Here is a 15361-nt window from a genome sequence, read left to right on the forward strand (position 1 = left end):
TTTCGGACTGGCGGAATAAATTCCCGGTGATTTCGGACTGGCGGAATTAATTCCCGGTGATTTCGGACTGGCGGAATTAATTCCCGGTGGTTTCGGACTGGCGGAATAAATTCCCTTGATTTCTGACTGACGGAATTAATTCCCGTGATTTCAGACTGAAGGAGTAAATTCCCGGTGATTTCAGACTGATGGAGTAAATTCCCGGTGATTTCAGACTGAAGGAGTAAATTCCCGGTGATTTCAGACTGAAGGAATAAATTCCTGTTGTTTCAAGCCCCAAGTCTGTGGTCATTTGCTGTAGGAACCTCATAAGCTCACATTGACTTCTGGTGTCACAGATGAGTTCACCTGGGTTTGTCCTTTATGTGGATGGAACCTTCCAGCACTTGTGTCTGGCTTCTTGTGCTTAGCACTGTGGATCTGGGATTCCTTTGCGTTGCTGTGTGCAGCTGAGATGGCTGAGAAGTGCCACGTGATGTGACAGTCCTGTGATCACAAACCCTTCCTCCCAGGACGGGCGCTGGGGCGTCACAGCTGGGAAGCCCTGTGTCCTGCCGTGGGGCACTGCTAGGGGCTGAATGGCATGTCCTGAGATTTCTATGTTTGAAGCCCTAGACCCCCAAGACCTCACAGTGTGACTGTATTTGGAGATGGTGATTTCAAGAGGTGATCAGGTTAAAACAAGGCTGTAAGGGTGTTGGGGACCTCACCCGGGCCACCTTCATACCTGCCCTCAGCCGGGAGTAAGGAGGAGCCCTCGGGTGCAGCAAACAGAAACTGGCACTGTGGTGGCCTGAACCCGGGAACCTGACCTTCCAGGGCTGCTGGTGGCTGGGCCTGTCGGGGTGGGGCTCTATCCTTCCCCAGCCTCCCGTGGTCAGGACCCTGCAGCTTGGCCTGGCCCTCTGGCTGCCTGAGACGTACAGCTTTCCCTTCAGTAAGAAAGAGTCTTCCCAGAGTGCCCCTCCCCAGCTGACTTGTGCCAATGCTCTGTCGGCTAGGGCGAAGTCCCCTGGCCACCACAAGCCCGAAGAATGGAGCCTTGTGAGGTGGGAAACAGAGAAGAGGTGGGAAAGGGGCGTCAGGCAGCCAGCAGACCGCATCTGCCACAGGTGGGCCTTGCACACACAGAGCAGCATGCAGAGGCCCTGAGGTGCCAGGTCTGTGCCCAGAGTCTCAGAGCCAGTGTGAGCAGAGGCCGTGAGACAGCGCAGATTCACCCGACCCACCAGCGCCCCTTCAGCACGCATCTGTCTTGAGCGTGGAGGCCCTGTCAGACCCGTGGACAATGACGTCGGGCGTACAGGGTCCAGGGCCATACAGATGGTGGCTGTCCCTGCTGGCCCAAGGCCTGGCCTCTCGTCAGTGAATGAAGGAGTGAGCGATAGCCTTCATATAAATGCACAGAAATGAACTATGCTGCTCCCCTTTCCCAGGCAGGAGCTGTGTCACAGCAGCAGAATTCAGACCCACACCACTGGGGCTCTCCTGTCAAGGATGGAAAAAGATTCCAATTTATTCCCAGACAAGTGCTGCGTCCTTTCTCTGTATTCCAACATCTCAGAGAAAGTCCTTTAATCAGCCTCCTCGGCCTGGGACTCTAAGCTCGGCCGAAAACCCCGCATCCTGGTCCAGCTCCAGGTCTGGTACGAGCGGCCCCGCCTGTCACCTGCAGGTGATCACCCCCAAACAATCACCTTGTTAGGAAGAAAAACTGTGGATTTATCCAAAGTGGGATCTCAGCCATGTCTGTGGAGCTGGGACCCCTCCTCACATGGCCACACTCAGCCGTAGAAGAGGTCACCTCAGGATCCGGAGGAGCTGTCTTTGTTAAACTCTGGGGTGGACAGTTGCTGCCTCCACTGCTCCCGATGTCCAGCGTGGGGTGGAATCCCCTTGCTGTCTCTGCCCCTGAGCCAGGTGGCTGGAGCCCAGAAGCTGCCGCTGGGAACCTGGGGAGGCCTGGAGAGGCTGACCCTGCCCTAGAGGAGGGAGCTTCGGGACTCACTCCGTCTTCCCTTCCTCACACGTTTTGAGCTGCCCAGGGGTCAGACGGTCCCCCAGCGGACAGGGGCACACTGCCTCACACAGCATCATGGCATGGGGGGACAGTGCCCGTCGGGGGGATGGGAGGGGCTATGCAGGCTGTGGCTGGGGATCCAAGGTGTGCGTTCTGGGGGTGAACGTGCCTGGGAGTGGGGTGCAGTGGGCTGCCTGCCTGGCCTCAGCCCTGCGGTTCTTGGGTGTGAGAGAGGACAGCCCTCGCTGAGGCTGCGGCCATGAGGGGTGCTGTGCAGCCAGGCCCCAGGCAGAGGACCGCTGCAGGGGACACTCAAGGGAGCTTCGCCGAGGCCTGTGAACAAGTTTCAGGAGGGCCAGGGACTGGGCAGGAGGGGCAGCCCTCCTCAGCCAGGGCTGTGCTGCAGTGGGCCTAGGGGCTGACCTGGTGCCCAGGGGACCTGGGAGTGGGACAGAGCTGTGAGGTGGAGGTGACCATCCCTCCTGGCGTCTTCAGGGGAGGCGGTAGCTGAGCCCTGTTACGCATTCCCTGCTGGGGCCATCTCCAGGCAGAGGTGGTAGTGGGAGGGCCTCGGGAGGGGGAGCTTTGCAGGCCTGGGGCGGGGAGGAGGGTGTCCGGCCCCATCAGTGCAGTGAGGCTGGCAGGTGAGCCTGGCAGTGGCTGGTGGAGGACTCAAGGCCAGTGAGCTCCCCGACCCTGGGATCTAAGTTTGCAAAATGTGCCAGGTCCTGGGACCCCGAGCCCTCTCCAGAGATGCCCTGAACCCACAGCCACTGCTCTGGCCCCCTCACACCACTGGCCTCTGACACCTGGCCCAGGGCTACTCCTTCTGCTGGGGACACTGCCATGCCCCCAAAGCAGCCTGCCTGAATCTTGGGGTTGCTTCTCCAGTGAAAATCTGCTGGCCTCCCCTGGGAGCTGTGTGGCAGCCCTCGGTAGCTTCGGGCCTTTAGCATTCTGAGGGAGGTTTGACCAGGCTCACCCAATTCTGGTCCTGCGGCCGTGTCACCCCCAAGTTTCCTTAAGGGCTTGGTGGGATGAAGCGCTCTGGGAACCGTGGTCTAGTGTGGTATTGGCCCGAAGCCTATTTTTATAAATAAAGTTTTATTGACACCCAGCCACACCCCCTTAGTTTACATCTCACCTGTGGCTGCTTTCCTGACCCAACAGTGATATTGAGTCAGGTCAATAGAGGCAGCCTGACCACAGATGAAAATACTATTGGGTCCTTCCCTGAAAACGGTTCAGACCCTTGTTCTCTGCCCCTGAGGCCCCTGCCTCAATGACTGGTTTGAAATAGGCTCATGACCTGGGTCAGCCAATTAGGGCTCAGTTCCGGTGGCCCCTGCGTCTGGCCTGGGCATGGTAACCACGTGAATCTGAAGGTGTTGGGTTGGGTGGGAGCCACCATTCGAAGCCTGGGAACAAAGCCAGCTGCAGGAAGCATGGCCCAGGGGAGCGTCATAGTGAGCTGGTGGAGCCTAGGTCCAGCCACACCTGAAGGGAGCTTTTCTAAGACTCCTCAGCTCTTGTGAGATGAGCCGCTCTCTTTTTGTTCAAGTTTCCAGGGTCAGTGTCGTGGTCATTGGTGAGGCTTCCTGGCTCCCCTGCACCTTCTGAATTTGCTTCCTTGTTTTCCAGAAATCCACTTTCCCGGCCTTCTCTACAGCCACAGCCTGGTAGGTGGGCTAGGACCTGCCAGCCAGAGGCACCTTCATGTCTGTGGTTCAGAGGAGAGGTGGAGAGGGCCTGATCCTGGCGAGCTGCAGAGGCAGAAGGTGGGGCCAGCACTCTCGAAGGCGGTGAGGGCGAGGCTCTGTGCCTGGCGGTGGGGGCAGGAGGGCGCCCTCCCGGGGGAGCAGCCATGCCTGGTGCTCCTGGCCCCCTGGGTTTCCTGGCTCCTCACATCCTCCGGAGCGTCTGCCTCTGCTTACATGACCAAATGGGTCCTGGTGTCGTCTGCCGTTTTAGCAAGGACCTGTCTGACCCCTCCTCACTTGCACCCTTCCTTCTGAGGAGGGATGTGCCGGGCTGTGTGTCCGTTCCCGTGCAGACTTCTGAGTGAAGTTTATATGAAGAGTCTATTCTAACTTACGCAAGTTTAATAAAGGTTCACAAAGAAGGCCTTAGCTGATAAATCTGGTTTAGGATTTTCTTATTAACCTTACCCCAGCCATAATGACTTTTAAATTTAATTTTTTCAGATTTTCCAACACAAGGAAAGCCTCTCAGGCCCCTTGGGATGAAAAGGCAGGTATCTGGGAAAGGAAGAATTTTAAGTGCATCGGCGTGGAATTTCTTGCAGGGACTGTAATCTAGAATTCAACTGTGCACCCATCTTGAGGGGCAGGAGGATTCTGCCTTCTGACGAGGGCCGTCCACCACAATCCCAGCACCGAGGCAGAAACTGTTAGGTTCCCAGGGGAAGGCTCCATTCACACAGAGGAGGATTTGGGCAGGAACCCTGCACAGCTGGTGTTTCAGGAAAAACCCAGCCAGCTGTTTCCTTATGATGTCAGCTGGTGGCCAGGCCCCGTTCACGCAATGTCCAGTGAGACCCTGGGGCCTCCGAGGCACCCGTGCTGGAGCCACAGTGGCGGTCTTGTCCTCAGGGAAAGTCCGGGATCTGCCACATGGCAAGCGGCCATGTGGGAGGGAGCATCAGGGAAGATTTATTCCCCACAGGAAGTCCATCCCCTCTGTGACACAGGGAGGAGGGACCCCATTCTTCAGGAGGCTGTGCGTTCAGGTGGGCTGGCACAGGCAGGGCACTCAGTGCAGCACCTGGCACAGGGTCGGTGCCCACCTGCTGCCGTGATGACCAAGCCTAGGGCGGATTCTGTGGCTGCAGCCGAGAGAACATGAGGACGTGGTGCAGACGAAGCTGACTCCGGCGGGTAGGTGTGAGGGCTCCAGCCCAGTCAGGCGTTTCATCAAGACAGAAGGGGGGCAGGGGAGAGAAGAAGAGGGAGAAGCTGCCAGAGAGGGCCCAGGGAGGGCACAGGGCACACCCCATCCCAGGCCCTCTCAGTTCTCAGCAGCTGCCTGGGGGTGCCCATGCCTCATGAACATGGCCTCCAGGTACCCAGAGGGCTGGGAGCCCCCGAGAGAGCTGCAGTCCCTGGCACCCTCGCGCCCCTTCCAGTGAGTCACCCCCATGCTAATCCTCATGCCCCAAATGTCCAATCCCCAGTGGAGGCCCCCATGACAGCTCCCGCCAGCTCGGCGTGGTGGGGGTACGTGCCCTGCGGCCCGCACTCAGGACTGGCTGCTGTACCGTGTTGGGGCCAGACCACAGGACACCAGCTGGGGAGAAGTCCCAGGAGCGGCCACTCAGATGCCTTCAAAGCCATATGTGCAAGAGCAGAAATGCAAACAGCTGGCAGCAGGCAGGAGCGGGGAGGGGACAGGCCTGTCCCAGAGAGGGGGCCCCTGCTGGTGACAACCCCAGGGACGCAGAATGGCAGCATTTTGGGAGCAGGGGCAGAGGGGATTATAGAATTGTTCCCATTTTGCAGGTAATGAAACTGAGGCTCTAGGAGGCAACCTGCCCAAGGCCACTGTGGTGGGAAGGGAGGCTGAGGCTGCGCTGGGTCCCCTGGGGCAGCCTCTGGGCCCCACAGCCTGCTTGTCTTGCGAGGTGACCTTCATGGTTTTTGTTTGGAACAGGACATTATACACTTGTGAATGCATAACAATTGCTCATGGTAGAAAACTTGGAAAAACCAAAATCCACAGAGATAAAATATGTACATTTACACACTATTTTTCCTTTTGGAGATGGCTTCTCTTCTGTCGCCCAGGCTGGAGTGAAATGGCACAATCTAGCTCACTGCAACTTTACCTCCCGTGTTCAAGTGATTCTCCTGCCTCAGCCTTGCGAGCAACTGGGACTACAGGTACCCAGCACCAAGCCCGGTTAACTTTTCTATTTTTCTACAGACAGGATTTCGCCATGTTGGCCAGGCTGGTCTTGAACTCCTGACCTCAGGTGATCCGCCCGTCTCAGCCTCTCAAAGTGCTGGGATTATAGGCGTGAGCCACCGCGCCTGGCCTTACAGATTTTAAATATGTAGACTAACCTCTGAGGGGCAGGGGCTGTGACTGTTTTGGTTTCTGCTGTCACTGTCCTGGTGTAGGGAGTGCCCAGTAGGCGGTGAAATGAATGAATGAATGAATATGCAAACATAGTGAACAAGCCTGGCATGTGGCATGGGAAGCTTTGTAAGACATTTACTTTTTAATCCAACGCTAAGACTCTGTGTGACTGTTTTTTTGAGACAGGGTCTTGCTCTGTTGCCCAGGCTGGCATGTAGTGGCATGATCATAGCTTGCTACAGCCTCAAACTCCTGGGTTCAAGTGATCTTCCTGCCTTGGCCTCCCAAATAGCTGGAACTACGGACCTGTGCCACCTCTGCCGTGTGTGAGATTTTTAATCAGCTCTCTGAGACAGGTGGGTGATGTCTGCGATGCTAGAATCTCCCTCCTTCAAATATTCCCAAAACGACACCACTGTAGCCTCTTTGCCATGGGTGAAGTCAGGGCTCGACGACAAGTCTGTGGTCTGAATCTGTCCCACGCTTGTTTTTGTAAATAAAGTTTTATTGGGATGTGGCAACAGCCACTCGCCTGTGTTTTGTCTGTGGCTGTTTTTGTCCTACAATGGCGGAGGTGTGGAGTTGCCACGGAGACCTCCTGGCACCCGAAGTGGAAATGGTTATTCTCCCAACCTTCGAGAAAAGGTGTGCTGGCCCCTCCGTCAGTGGCCACTCATTTGCATGCCAATCCCCGGGAAAGTGGGGCCTGCACCGTCCGTGGGTCAGTCCTTGCACTCCAGGAGCGGTTCTGCTGGGCGGTGGCCACGTGCCCCGGGGCATGGCTGGCATTTAGGGCACTGCCCATAGCCCAAGGGTCTCTGTGGCTGGTGAAGGGCAGAGTGAGGCTGCTCCTCCTTGAATGGAGGCCCTCGGGGTCCTGGTTCCAGAGGCCCCGGGCTGGACTTTTTCTGTCTCTCCATTGCTCATCCATTTGTGCTGCCTGACCTGCTCTGAAAACGGCTGACTGTGAAGCATCCATGCCTGAAATCAGGGAACTGCTTTCGCGATTTTGAAATCCCAAGGACTGAGCATGCCACGGTTTGAATTTCCATCAGCTGCTGGAAGCCAGAAGGCGCCCTCGGCTCCAGGCGGGTCCTCAGGGGTGACACACAGGACTGCATCTTGGTGACTCGCTGCTGTACTTAATTTTTGTCTGTCCCTCCCACGTCCTGTTTCCTGGCAACTAGACTAGTGGCGGTGACTCGGTATCTCATAAAAATGAGCCACGGCTGACCACAAACTTTGCTTCCACCTCTGATGGACAGCAGTGCCACTGAGGCCCGGCTTTGTCCCCTGGAGGGCTGAGGACCTCATTTGCCTCTTCCCATGGAGCAGATCTGAATGAGCAGAAATAGGGCTCTGCCGCCGCCCTCGTCACCCCATCCCCGTGGCCAGCACAGTATCGATGCTTTGATTGGGGTGCTGCTTGCTCAGAAGCGTCAGCTGGTCCTGAGGCCTTGACGCTCCAGCCAGCGGGTGTTGGGTGCTGCTTCTCCCGGCTTGAGCCCCGTGTGGACAAGGGCATCAAATCGGAGGGAAGTGCCCAAGCCTGGTGCTCTTGCCCAGCTGGAGCTCCGCGGACCCATCTCTGTCACCGCTTAGGTGAGCGCCGGCCCCAGTGCTCCTGCCGGCCTGGGTGCAGTCTGCTGTACCCCCCATGGGGCTGGGAGCCACCTAGGGACCCAGCCGGCCGCAGTTCCTCCATTCTGTGATTGCTCGCACTGGAAAACTGACAGTGTAAACCTACAAACCGCAGCTCCTTTGGACGTTACAATGTATTTGCTTTTTGTAATTTAGTTTCCTATCCAGTAAAACAATGATAATTTCTGCTGGGCTCTGAGTTCAGAAATCAGAATGGTTGGACCCGAGGCTCTTGTGACCAGAAAGAAGTTGCAGGTGGTTCTTTCCTCCTCCTCCTCCCTTTACAGACAAGAGCCTTGGGGGTGGGAGGAGCCGGCAGGTCCCACCTGCCTGAGCCTCTGCTCCCACCTGGAGCACTGCTATGAGAACACATAAATAGTGCACAAAAAAGTGCTCACTGCAACGCCTGCCTGAGTAAAGACCAGCCGCTTAGCTAAAAATTAACTCGAAAGCCCTTTCCCCGGCTTTTGGATCCACAGACCAGGTTGGTTTGCTCCCTTCCCAGAAAGGACAAAGAGGTTCACCCATCTTCTTGCCCCGGCTCGGAGACAGCTTCGGCAGCTCCCATCAAAGGCCTGTCTGTGCCAGGGTGAAGAACACAATTGCTGCTGATTGTCATTATTGATCATACAGCAGCTACAAGTTCCACAGTCTTGCTGTTTTACTCATTGGGTCCTTCTCTGAGTCAGGTACACTGCCAAGGGACTGATACCTGGGAACGTTCAGTCCTCACACACCCATCAGGCAGAGGAACAGATTAGGAAACTGAGGCACAGAAGGCTCTGGAACTTGCCCAAGGTCAGCAGCTGGTCAGTTGTGGAGCCAGGCTTGAAGCTGGAGAGTCTGGCTCAGGGCCCACCCCCGGCCCCCGGGCCCTGCCTCTCCCGTAAAGCTTGGACAGGTGTGGTCCAGGGAGGTCTGAGATTCTGGCGGGAGTGCTGTGGCCGGCAGGATGGAAGTCTTGATCCCCAGGCCGAGGGACTTCAGGTGTCTGTGTGTCCCTGCCTTGTCCTTCCCAGTCCGCAACTCCTCCACGTCTCTGGGCCCATGTCCTATTGGTCCCTGCTCCAGGGTGGGCCCAGACTTGGGCTCCCAGGAGTGCCCTTTCCGCAGCTGTCTCTGGGAAGCCATCTCTTGTGGGAGGAGCAAGGAGGCGAGAAGTGATGTTGTCGGGGGCTGAGGGAGAGCTCCGGGTCCCTGTGGCTGCCACCTCTGTGCTCAGAAAAGCTGGCTCCAATTAATTATTTATGGCCGAGGCTTGCACTGCGCACCCAGGCATAATTAAGGGCACTGAGTCCATTCTAATTTTAAGATGCCAAATTCTTATGCTCAGGAATTCACGCTGAATCGTAATTTCTCCCTTCTCCTGCAGAAGTCAGGGACTCACAGGGCTTGGCCAGAGGGGGCACGCTGCCAGGCTGGAGGGGCCGGGGATCTGTGGGTGAGAGCCACCGGGCCAGCCCAGCCAGTCCCCTGGAAGGCACTGATGCTGGCCAGGAGGCCACCTAACCTGCAGAGCTGGGGCTGCCCTTCTACCTGGCCAGGAGGGTCACTCCCGAGGAAGTACTGCAGGTGCATCCTTGGGCAGCGTGGGGCAGGAGCTTCCAGAAGGATCTCAACAACATGGGGGCCACAGAGCCACAGATCCCAGGGCTCCTGAATTCAGCTGACACCCCTGCCTCTGGCAAAACCCCCCTGTTTTTGGATGGAGTTTCGCTGTGTCGCCCAGGCTGGAGTGCAGTGGCGTTATCTTACCTCACTGCAATCTCTGCCTCTTGGGTTCAAGTGATTCTCCTGCCTCAGCATCCTGAGTAGCCGGGGTTACAGGCACCCACCACCATGTCCAGCTAATTTTTGTATTTTTAGTAGAGATGGGGTTTCACCATGTTGGCCAGGCTGGTCTTGAACTCCTGACCTTGTGATTCGCCCGCCTTGGCCTCCCAAAGTGCTGGGATTACAAGTGTGAGCCACTGCGCCCTGCCTGGCACAGCCATTTTTAACCCGTTGAGAGAACAATCTGTATTTACACATCAACGGTGGTAATGAGGCACTGGACAGTCAGGCGCATCCTGGGCGCTAGGCATCTGCTCACCCTGCCCTTGCAGACCCTGCGGGGGACCACCTCCACTTCCTTCCTTCTTTATTTAACAAATACGTAGCCTGGTTTTATTCACCCTTGCCTTGGGATGGGGAATCGATCCTTCACAAAAAACATACAGTAAAAGCAAAATGTGTCGTATCATGTATGCATTTTAAACTCAACAATGATATACCTTGATCATTTCCACCTCCCTCTTCTTTTAACAGCTGGGGAAGCTGGGCTGAGAAGGTTTTGGTGACATTGCTGCAAGCCCCTCACCTGTGAAAGGCTGAGACGGGCGGGTCAGGACGCCAGGTCTGTCAAAGCTGCAGCCTCATCTGCTCACTGCCCAGCTCTGTGCCCCTGGGACGGGGGTCTGGGGCACCACTGTGGCATTTTTAGAGCGAGCTGGTATCACTGAAGTGTTAAACTTTCAAACAGATCAGCAGTGCTCCTGACGACACCCGGAGATGAGATTAATTCTAGGCAGGATGAAATTCTGCTGCTCAGAGAGGTTGGACTATCTGCCCTTGGCTACACAGCTGGCAAGGACCAAGAGGAGGGTCAGTGCTGGGCTTCCTGACCCCCGGGGCCCTCCCTGTGGGTGTGTGCATGGGCAGGAAGGATGGGCTGGAGGAAGGCCTGCGAGACCAGGTCTCCAGGGTCACTCTGTGCTGGCTGGGACTGTCCCTGAGACCTTCACTCGAGGACCTGTGGGTGTGTAATGGGCCTTGGGGCAGGGTCTGAAGCTTGTGTCCTCTGTGGCCACCAGCTCCTAGCTCACCTGAGAGAGTGCTGAGGGCCGAGGGTCCCCACTCAGCCTCACGTGGGCAGTGCAGCCGTGCTCAGAGCCAGTGACGGGAAAATAACTTTTAATTAACATTTAGGACTCAGAATTGGATCACGTAAATCCCCTGGATCTCTGTAGCTTCTGCTGATTGTTCTTGATTAGGCTTGGTAAAAATAGCCTGGTGGCATGTGCGGCAGTGTGGCTGGCCTTCACCATCCTGCTGGCCCCTCTGCCTACTCCATCCCACGGTGAGGCGTGGACAGTGTCCTGGGGCTCCAGCCCATACCTGTCTCCAGGAGGACACACCAAGGGCCATCCTAATCCTGAGCATTAATGGACACCCCTTCCCTGTGACCATGTGACCCTGTCACCTAGAAAAGCCACACCAGGGTGGACGGACAGCCTCTCTGCCAGGGCTATCCATCCATCACCCACCCACTGGCCTGTCACCCACTGGCCTGACCAGTGCAGCGGACTGCAGATCATCTCCCGGCCTCTGTTAGACTGAGAAGTGCCATGGACGCTGGCTGAGAACTAGACATATCTGCATAATTCTCAAGAGATGCTGTTGCCTTGCCCATGATCCGGGGCCTGGGGCCTGCCTGAGGTCCCCTGGAACAAAGGATGGACAATGGCTCATCTCTGGGAGGCACCTGAGGCTGCAGTGGCCTGTGCTCAGCCACTGGAAAAGCACAGAGATGCGTCTCTCTAATAAATGCCATGGGAACCCTCTGCCCCAGCCCCAGGAGGAGCAGACCCAGGGTGGTGTGGCTGGTCAGCAGTGGCGGCGAGGGTGGCTGAGTGCCAAGGGCTGCTTAGTGCTGGTCAGTGCTGGGGGCTGGTCAGTGCCGGTCAGTGCTGGGGGCTGGTCCATTAGGTCTAGTAGGGCCTCTGCCTTGGCCTCCCAGAGTATTGGAAGGGGACCTGGAGATGAGGGGTAGGGCTTGCAATGGAATGATGGGATTCTTTGATTTCTGGGATTTAGAATCACAATTCCCCTTGTTTATCTTCTGCCCCGCAACATCTCAGAGAACCCGGCCATCCCCACCTTTCGTTCATGGGGACACAGAGGGAGAGCCGGGCCATCCCCACCTTTCGTTCACGGGGACACAGAGGCAGAACCCGGCCATCCCCACCTTTCGGTCACGGGGACACAGAGGGAGAGCCCGGCCATCCCCACCTTTCGTTCACGGGGACACAGAGAGAGAACCCGGCCATCCCCACCTTTCGATCACGGGGACACAGAGGGAAAACCCGGCCATCCCCACCTTTCATTCACGGGGACACAGAGGCAGAGCCCGGCCATCCCCACCTTTCGTTCACGGAGACACAGAGGGAGAGCCCGGCCATCCCCACCTTTCGTTCACGGGGACACAGAGGCAGAACCCGGCCATCCCCACCATTCGTTCACGGGGACACAGAGGCAGAACCCGGCCATCCCCACCTTTCGTTCACGGGGACAGAGGCAGAGCCCGGCCATCCCCACCTTTTGTTCACGGGGACACACAGGCAGGAATTCTCCCCTGCAATGTGCTTCAAGTCACCTTGAGCCAAATGCAGAACTCTGTGGGGGGCTCAGTGTGACTCCCGACTGGCCGTTTGTCAGAGGCATGTGCAGGTCAGGGACATCCTGCTGGCTTGTATGTTCCCCAGGGATGCTGGCTCCAAGAGAGGCAGAGACACCTGCTTCACACAGTCTGGGAAGTCACCTCCTCCTCCCGCTCCCTGCCATCACTTCCTTCTCTTTCTTGGAGTTGGGGTAAAGCCCTGCTGAGCTCTTGGGCCTGGGCGTTATTATTCTGCAGGGCCCCGGGGTTCGCAGCTGCTTCCCCTTCTTCCAGACTCCCCAGGAGCCTGGCCCTGAGCCTCTCCTGCTCATTGCCCACTGGCCAGAAGAGAGCAGATAGAGACTGAAGCAAAGAGAGAAGGTGTTTTCTAAACCATCTGAACGCCTTCCTGGCCAATTTCATGAGAGCTGTTGCATCCTGGGGCTCTGCCCGGTTAAATGCTCCTCAGGCTCCTGGTTGTCCCGGCCGCTTGCTGCCTGGGATTCACTGCCAGGAGGCTGGGGGAGCGCCTGGAGCCCCCCATCCCAGCCGCAGTGGGGCTGAGCTGGCGCTGTCCGCGGCGATCTGCCATCTGCCCACCAGATGGCGGTGTGTGCTCACAGCTGCCTCCGCCTAGTGCAGCTGCCCAGGGCCTGGGTTGCAGGAGGCCCAGATGTGGGCAGGCAGGCGCTGTGGCCAGGGGCGCTGGCCTCGAGTCACCATCTCAACAAGCTGGCCCACCCACTGGGAGGACGGCTGCCAGGGATGGAGGGCCTACCTTCTGACTCATCCCTTCTCCTCTCCCCCTTAGCCTCCCGGATCCCAGCATCATCCTCCATAACTGGGTTGGTCGGGTTGGCTGGATCAGAGGCTGGCACCCAGGGGCAGCTCCGCAGACGCGGCTGGTACTGCCGCTCTCACTGCTATCATGACTGACACAGAGCCCTGTGGGGGCCTGGGCTGGGGGGAGAGGAGGGTGACGTGGTTGTAGGAGCAGAGAGGACCCTGAGACCCCGGCATCTCGGGGCTGCGGCTGCTCTGCATGTCTTCGCTGACCCTCCCCTCTGCATGTCCTAGCCGGGCACCTTCAACCTTTCTAGAGGGGCCCCGGGGGTTGGGTCACATGCCTGTGACATCAGCACTGCCACGCGGGGCCCAAAAAGACAGTTTGGGGACACAGCGCCATGCCCCATGAACCCAGGGAGTCACCATGAAGGGTCCTGGGTGGTAAGCAGGGTGACAGCCAAGGCCAGGACCTCCCCAGACCATTGGGCAGCAGGAAAGTGGGGTCATCCAATGTTTGCTGGCTGCGGTGGCCTCTACAGGTTTCAAGGGGAGGGACCCTCCCTGCAGTGCAGCCTCCCTGCTGGAATCCAGGGGAAGTGGGAACCTCACAGCCTCGTCTCCACCATGTTCCCACCAGGAGTTTGGCCCCCTGTAAATTGGGGACTCGGGGCCCGTGTGGACTTTCAACAGCATTCGCTGAGTGGCCGTTCAGGTCCTGAGCAGCCAGTATGGGGCCCAGTCACGACCCCCTTTCTGCTGACAGCGGTCCCAGAGGGTCGGCCAAGTACTCCACACAGGGATGGACCTGCCCTGCCAAGGCCCCATTTGGGCATCTCCCAAGCAGACCCCACCCACACACCACACACAGGCCTCCCAATGGGGTAGTGACATCAGCCCGGATGGTATCGGTCAGCTCCTGCAGACATCGGCGTTGCCTCCCAGGCAGCAACCGACCTCCGCGCAGGCTCCCTCCCTGGCGGAGCCCCAGCCTCTCTCCCACTGCGCGCAGCAGGAGTGGAGCTGCTCCACACAGCTGCCCCTGCTGCCAGGGCCTTCCTTACGCACTACCTGCCAAGTGCCCGTCAGACAGAGCCGCAGGGAGAGGGGGGGCTGCACCGCGTGCCAGTGTGTTCCTGCCCTGCACGGACCACGTGTCGCCGTGCGGCTTCGAGGGACTCACCGTGCTGGTGGTGAATTCTGGCGGGTTGTCATTCACGTCCGTCACCGTGATGATGGCTGTGGCTGTGTTCGAGAGGCCGTAGTTGAGATTTCCTTCCATGTCTGTGGCCTGAACGATGACTGTATACTGCTGAACTTTCTGGAAGGGAGATACCGGTTGAGAAAGAACAGACAATCAGTTTGGATTGTAATTGACAGGGCACTTATGAAAAGAAATCTTTTCACAGGAACGGCGACCTCTCTCGTCGGGGCCGTATGCTCGCCAAGCCTCCCGGCTGACTCTGCCTATCGGAGTAACTTTCTCCTCTCCTCGCCATGGGTTAAGCTGCGGCAGGAAGAGGTCTGCTTGTGTTTTCATCTCAGTGGCCCTGCCTTTGATGGGGGTAGATCATGTTTGGTGCCAAGATAGAAGGGAGGAGAACAGGGTGCCCAGAGGGCACTGGGGTTGCATTCGGTCTGGAAAACCAAGCAGGGACAGTTTGCAAAGAGAGGGACACCCCGCAGACATGGGTCAGGAGGGACCTCGCTTCCTGTTTACCTCATGCAGCTGAACTGCAGGTCAGAAATTAAGATGGGAAGAAAAGACAAACCCTCTCCCCTCTGTTTGCAGGTGTGGAGATGCAAGCATGCTTTCTGCTGGAAAATGCAGTCACAGAGCAGTTGACCGTGCCGGTGCAGGGGTGAGCTTTAAAGGGCAAATGAAGCTTGGTGGGATGAGTGCATTTTATCAGACATTGAACGAGTCTCATGGCCCTTCTCCACAGAGCCCTTGCTGGGAGTCCATCAGTGCTGAAATCCCTGAGTTGGCAGAGGTGGTTTTCCACACCTCTGTTCTGACCAAGAGGCCATGAATTTCTGAGGTGACAGCGGAGGACAAGCTTGTGGGCAGCTCCCTGCTGGGACTACAGCCCGCCTCTCACCAGCACCATTAGTGGAGGGGTATTCTGGGGACCAAAGCAAAAAGGGGCCCTGTGAAATGCCCTCCAAGTGACTAACAATCCAGAGTGTTGCTTCTCCAAGAGGGTAATGGAAAAGTTCCTAGAAGTGTGATTCAGTGAAATGTGCTCAGGTTCACAAACTAGCTCCATAAGGAATTAAAACCAGCAGATGGTCACCAACCTTTTCTCTTTCCATCCATCATCCATCCATCTAGCCACCCACCCACCCATCTATGCCTGGACTCACCCACCCATCCATCTATCCATCCATCCACCCACCCA

At 57.4% G+C, this 15361-nt stretch overlaps 1 protein-coding gene across 1 annotated transcript in view; it reads right to left on the reverse strand.

Moving 5' to 3' along the window:
- Nucleotides 1–15361, reverse strand: part of CDH4 (cadherin 4) — a 646426-nt gene that overhangs the window by 29779 nt on the left and 601286 nt on the right. Inside the window, exon 8 of the mRNA XM_032257128.1 lies at nt 14143–14280. Coding sequence (XP_032113019.1) covers nt 14143–14280 — 138 coding nt within the window. The remainder of the gene's footprint in view (nt 1–14142; nt 14281–15361) is intronic.

This window comes from Sapajus apella, unplaced genomic scaffold, assembly GCF_009761245.1.
Source record: "Sapajus apella isolate SASKATOON/1434 unplaced genomic scaffold, GSC_monkey_1.0 scaffold96, whole genome shotgun sequence".
Classification (NCBI taxonomy): Eukaryota; Metazoa; Chordata; class Mammalia; order Primates; family Cebidae; genus Sapajus; species Sapajus apella.